The sequence below is a fragment of the Bison bison genome, unplaced genomic scaffold (genome assembly GCF_000754665.1).
Source record: "Bison bison bison isolate TAMUID 2011002044 unplaced genomic scaffold, Bison_UMD1.0 scf7180017864316, whole genome shotgun sequence".
NCBI classification, from domain to species: Eukaryota; Metazoa; Chordata; class Mammalia; order Artiodactyla; family Bovidae; genus Bison; species Bison bison.
In genome coordinates this window covers 2,919,970-2,924,616 of record NW_011494888.1, presented here as the reverse complement: position 1 = coordinate 2,924,616, position 4,647 = coordinate 2,919,970, and the positions used below count along the sequence as shown (strand labels likewise).

Here is a 4,647-nt window from a genome sequence, read left to right as displayed (position 1 = left end):
CGAGCCTCCAGGTCCGTCCACGTTGTCACGAAAGGGCAACATTTCTTTTTGTGTTGATGGCTGAGCAGCACACCATTGTGTATATGCGGGTGTGCATACCACATACTCTGCATTCATTCATCTGGCAGTGGACACTTAGGTTGATTTTACATCTTGGCTATTGTGAATATGCTGCTATGAACAGTGGGGTGTGTATATCTTTTCAAATTAGTGTTTTCATTTTCTTTAGATAAATAAGAGGTGGAGTTGTTGGATCATACTGTAGTCATTAATTTTCAGTTTCTTGAGGAACCTCAATACTGTTTTCCATAGTGGGTACCCCAGTTTACATTCCTGCTAGCAGAATTTTTTTTTCTTAAATTTTTTCTATTAATATTTTTCAGATTCTTTTTCTCATTTAAGTTACTGCAGAATCCCAAGCAGAGTTCCCTGTGCTAGGCAGTAGAAATTTCCTCTTCTTGCCACATCCTCGCCAACATTTGTTATTTCTTGCCTTTCTGATGAAGGCCGTTCTGACGTGTGAGGCGGCACCTCACTGTGGTTTTGATTTGCATTTCCCTGCTGATTAGCCATGTTGGGCATCTTTTCACGTGCCTGTTGGCATCTGTATGTCTTCCTTGGGAAAATGTCTGTTCAGAGCCTCTGCCTTTTTTTTTGTTTGGATTGTTTGTGTTTTTGTTGTTGAGTTGAATGAGTCTTTATATATTTTGGATATTAACTCCATACAGGATATACAGCTGGTAAAGAAACCGCCTGCAATGCAGGAGACCTAGGTTAGATCCCTGGGTTGGGAAGATCCTCCAGAGAAGGGAAAGGCTACCCACTCCAGTATTCTGGCCTGGAGAATTCCATAGATTGTATAGTCCATGGGGTCGCAAAGAGTCAGACACGACAGAACGACTTTCACTTTCACAGGATATACAATTCCCAGCTATCTTTTTCCACTCAGTATATTGCCTTTGTGTCTTGATGGTATTTGCTTTGCTGTGCAGAAGCTTTTTAGATTGATGTAGTCCCACTTGTTTATATTTGCTTTTTTTTACCCCCTGCTTTGGAGTTAGATCCAGGAAAGCATCTCTAAAACTGATGTCACTGTGACAGATAACTCTGGGTGATTTCCTGAAGCCACAGGCAAGCTTGCCTTTCTGAGACCTTTCATTTCATTTGCTTTTTTGTCTCTCTGTGAAAACCAAGTTTTATAAAAATTACTTGGGAACTGAGAAAGTGACTTAGATTTGTGCATTTCGTCATCTCAGAATCCAGGTGTGAAAATCATTTAATAAAGTTGTTTTTTTTTAAATATTAGAATTTGCACAGAAAGCAAGTCAGAAATGTTCAGATTCAAAATGATTGTTCAGCCCTCCCTTCCCCCAGCCCTGCAGTGCCCGGCCTGTTACATCCTCACCTGCACAAAGTCGGGGGTTGGGCGGGGGGGCCCAATTCTTCACGCAGGGTATTCTAGGAACGGATCACCGGGATGCCTGCTGACTTCTTGTGAAACGAACAGAAACTGCACTAGCTTCTTGAACTGGCACTTACTGCTAACAGTAGCATCTCAGCAATTTTAAGCCCTTGCAAGTTAGCAAATGTGGTGGGGGTTTTTAATGCCTGGATGAGTAGGCTTGAGCCTATGGACAACATTAGAACCAGCATCGTGATGGTCTGAGCTTCCTTGTCCGGCTTCTTTGAACAAGCCTGGCTTATCAGGGACCACACCTGACCTGGGGCAGGGGAGTCCCCACACAAACACAGAGACAGCACGATGTCTAGAGCCATGTGCCAGGGAAGCTTCACACAGCCAGGCTGGAAATACCTTCAGAGAGAGCTGAAGCCCTGGCCGTCGTGAGCCCAGATGGCCCAGAGGAGGCGAGCTGAATACGGAGCATGCCTTCCACGGAGCACACGGGGCAGTTCCAGTCCTGGGGCAGATCAGCTGGATGGTAGGGGGATAGATGGTCCAGGGGTGGGACCCATCTTCCGGGGAGTAGGAATTAAGAAGAAAGTAAAGGCAGGGCGGTCAGAAAGGAGCATCTGGGGAGTCAGAAAGTCAGCATTGGTGGGTGGTGGTCATCAGTCTACCCAAACCACAGAATTCTGTGATGAGCTTCAGCATCTGGTGTATTCCAGCAATGGCACGGCTGCTTTTAAAGCCTTCAAACCAAGCTCCATAGTGTTACGCACCAGTGCTCTTGGCCTTCCCCAATCAATAGAAATCAACCAGCGGCCAGACAAGAAATTCAAACAAGGCTTTTCTTGGGGCCCCTGCTGCTGCAGAGAGGCAGGGGCCACGTGGGGAACAAGAACAAGTAACAGGTGCCCTTGCTTGCACACTTCCTGGAGTAGAGAGAGGCTCAACTGCTCCCTTCTGTGGGGTGAGGGTAGTGGTGTGTCCAGGAGACGGGGCAGAGGGGTGGCTTAGGTGGCTTGCCCGTCCCTCTGGTGGTGCTGTGTGCAGGGAGCATACGAAGAACCTGCTTTTGCTCCTGGCTCTTCAGAAGCGGCAGCTGGACTTTTTGGTCTCTTTGTCTCTCGTGGTCCATAATCTGCCCCACTGAGTAGGCACGCAGGTGTCATCAGACCCTGCAGTTCTTTGTTACTCGAGGAGATGTTTGTCCAGGTGCAAGCCCTGCAGCAGAGCATCCCAGTCTCAGCCCATCTCACTGGGACTGCCCAGAGTTCACCGCTGCTGGAAGCCTGGCTGCTCAGCTCAGGTTCTCATGTGCAGCCCTATTCTCCTTACACTTTTCAGTTCCTGAAGAGGCGTCTTTTCATGAGCTTCATTGTAATCACCTCACTGTTAAATTATAGCCGGGAATCGATTCGTGGGAAGGAGTTGAGCGATTCCTTCGCCGATGTTGTATCTAGTGACACTTGATAACAGATCTGAATCCCCTTTAACTTTGATCCCCTTTGATCAGGAGCTTCAGTCCCTCTTATTGCTTTGAGTTTGAAGATTTAATGCCTATAGATAAGGAAGGCTTGGGGGGAGTTAATTAATTTATTATAATTGGAGGCTAATTACTACTTTACAGTATTGTGGTGGTTCTTGCCATACATTGACATGAATCAGCCATGGGTGTACATGTGTTTTCCCCCATCCCGAACCCACCTCCCTCTCCATCCCATCCCTCAGGGTTGTCCCAGAGCACCAGCTTTGAGTGCCCTGTTTCATGCATTGAACTTGGACTGGTATATTTCACATATGGTGATACACGTTTCAATGGGAGGGTTGCTTTTTAGTTTTAAATGGTTTCAAGTTAGCATAGCCCTGCCTTTCCGTGGACTCTTCCTATTTTATTTGCGCTTAGAGTGCCACCTTCTGTTGATGTTTCTTCTGACAGATGTGGTCACTGTGTGGATAAAGGAAAACATCTTGGATGTAAAACTCAGCTTGAGAGGAAAGGTTTTGAGTAAAATGAGAGTACGATTTTAGCTGATTGCTAGTTACTTGCTGACTTTTTTATCAAAAAAAAAAAAAATTTCAAACTCTGGTGGAAAATACTTGAGGAATTAAAGCTGCATTATTTTAAAATACCTGAGCTTCCCTGGTAGCTCAGCTGGTAAAGAACCCACCTACAATGCAGAAGAAACCAGTTCATCCTGGGTTGGGAAAATCTTCTGGAGAAGGGATAGGCTACCCACTCCAGTATTCTTGGGCTGCCCTGGGGGCTCAGACAGTAAAGAATCTGCCTGCAATACAAGAGACTTGGCTTCGATTCCTGGGTTGGAAAGATCCCCTGGAGGAGGGCATGACAACCTACTCTAGTATTCTTGCCTGGAGAATCCCATGGATAGAGGAACCTAGAGGGCTGTAGTCCATGGGGTCACAAAGAGTTGGACACAACTGAGAGACACAGCACAGCACATTGTAAAATTAATCATTTGTTACTGCTTATTGAACCCCTGCACGTGAACGATGTGTGTTGTATGTTTCAGATGTGATGCCAAATGTCAGAAAAAAACCTTACGTATTAAGGTTTGTGTAAATAGTTTGCAGTTTCAAAATTGGGGTAGAATAAACGGCATGTGTGTTTTAGGGAGCAAAGGCAGAAATCACAGTAGGCCTCCCCCCACCCCACCCCACCCCCAGATCAGCCTGTGGTATTTATTGATTACAGAGTTGACAGCAATGAGGTAGGCAAATTGGATTCACCTAAATCTGCCAAAAATAAATTAAATCGGGTGTTTCTTTTAACTTTCCCATTGTGATAAATTTTTTCCCAAAACGTTGGCCCCAGATGAGAGGGTAAGAACTCAGGTTAGAAGTTTTCCGTTTAATAGATTCTGGTTCTGTGAAAATGCAGTGCTGTGGCTCTCGGGGGTCAGACAGCGTCCACTGGCACCTGTTAGCCGGCTCGGCTCGCCTCAGGTCTGAGTCCGGTGAGACGCTGGTCAGCGGTGTCCATGGTGGCCCTTGGGCTCCTGGGGGTTGCGGTCGCCGCGGCCCGTCCCTGCCACACATATTAAGGTGTCCTTTTCTCCCCGCAGGGACGCGCTCAGGATCCAGCAGCTGCAGCAGCAGATCCGCCGGGAGCGCGAGGCCCACGCGCGCCCCTCGCCGCCCGCGTCCCCGGAGCCCCCGGAGTCGCGCGCGGAGCCCATGAGCGCGCTGGCTGCCCGCCCCGCGCCCGCCATGCAGGCCTCCAG

The 4,647-nt window shown here is 47.6% G+C and overlaps 1 protein-coding gene across 1 annotated transcript in view; it reads left to right on the top strand.

The window, feature by feature from the left end:
* The first annotated feature begins 2,605 nt into the window (after window positions 1-2,605).
* PALLD (palladin, cytoskeletal associated protein) overlaps window positions 2,606-4,647 on the top strand; it is a 30,485-nt gene continuing 28,443 nt past the window's right edge. The window contains exons 1-3 of the mRNA XM_010852801.1: window positions 2,606-2,857; window positions 4,305-4,369; window positions 4,489-4,619. Of these exons, the coding sequence (XP_010851103.1) occupies window positions 2,606-2,857; window positions 4,305-4,369; window positions 4,489-4,619 (448 nt within the window). The remainder of the gene's footprint in view (window positions 2,858-4,304; window positions 4,370-4,488; window positions 4,620-4,647) is intronic.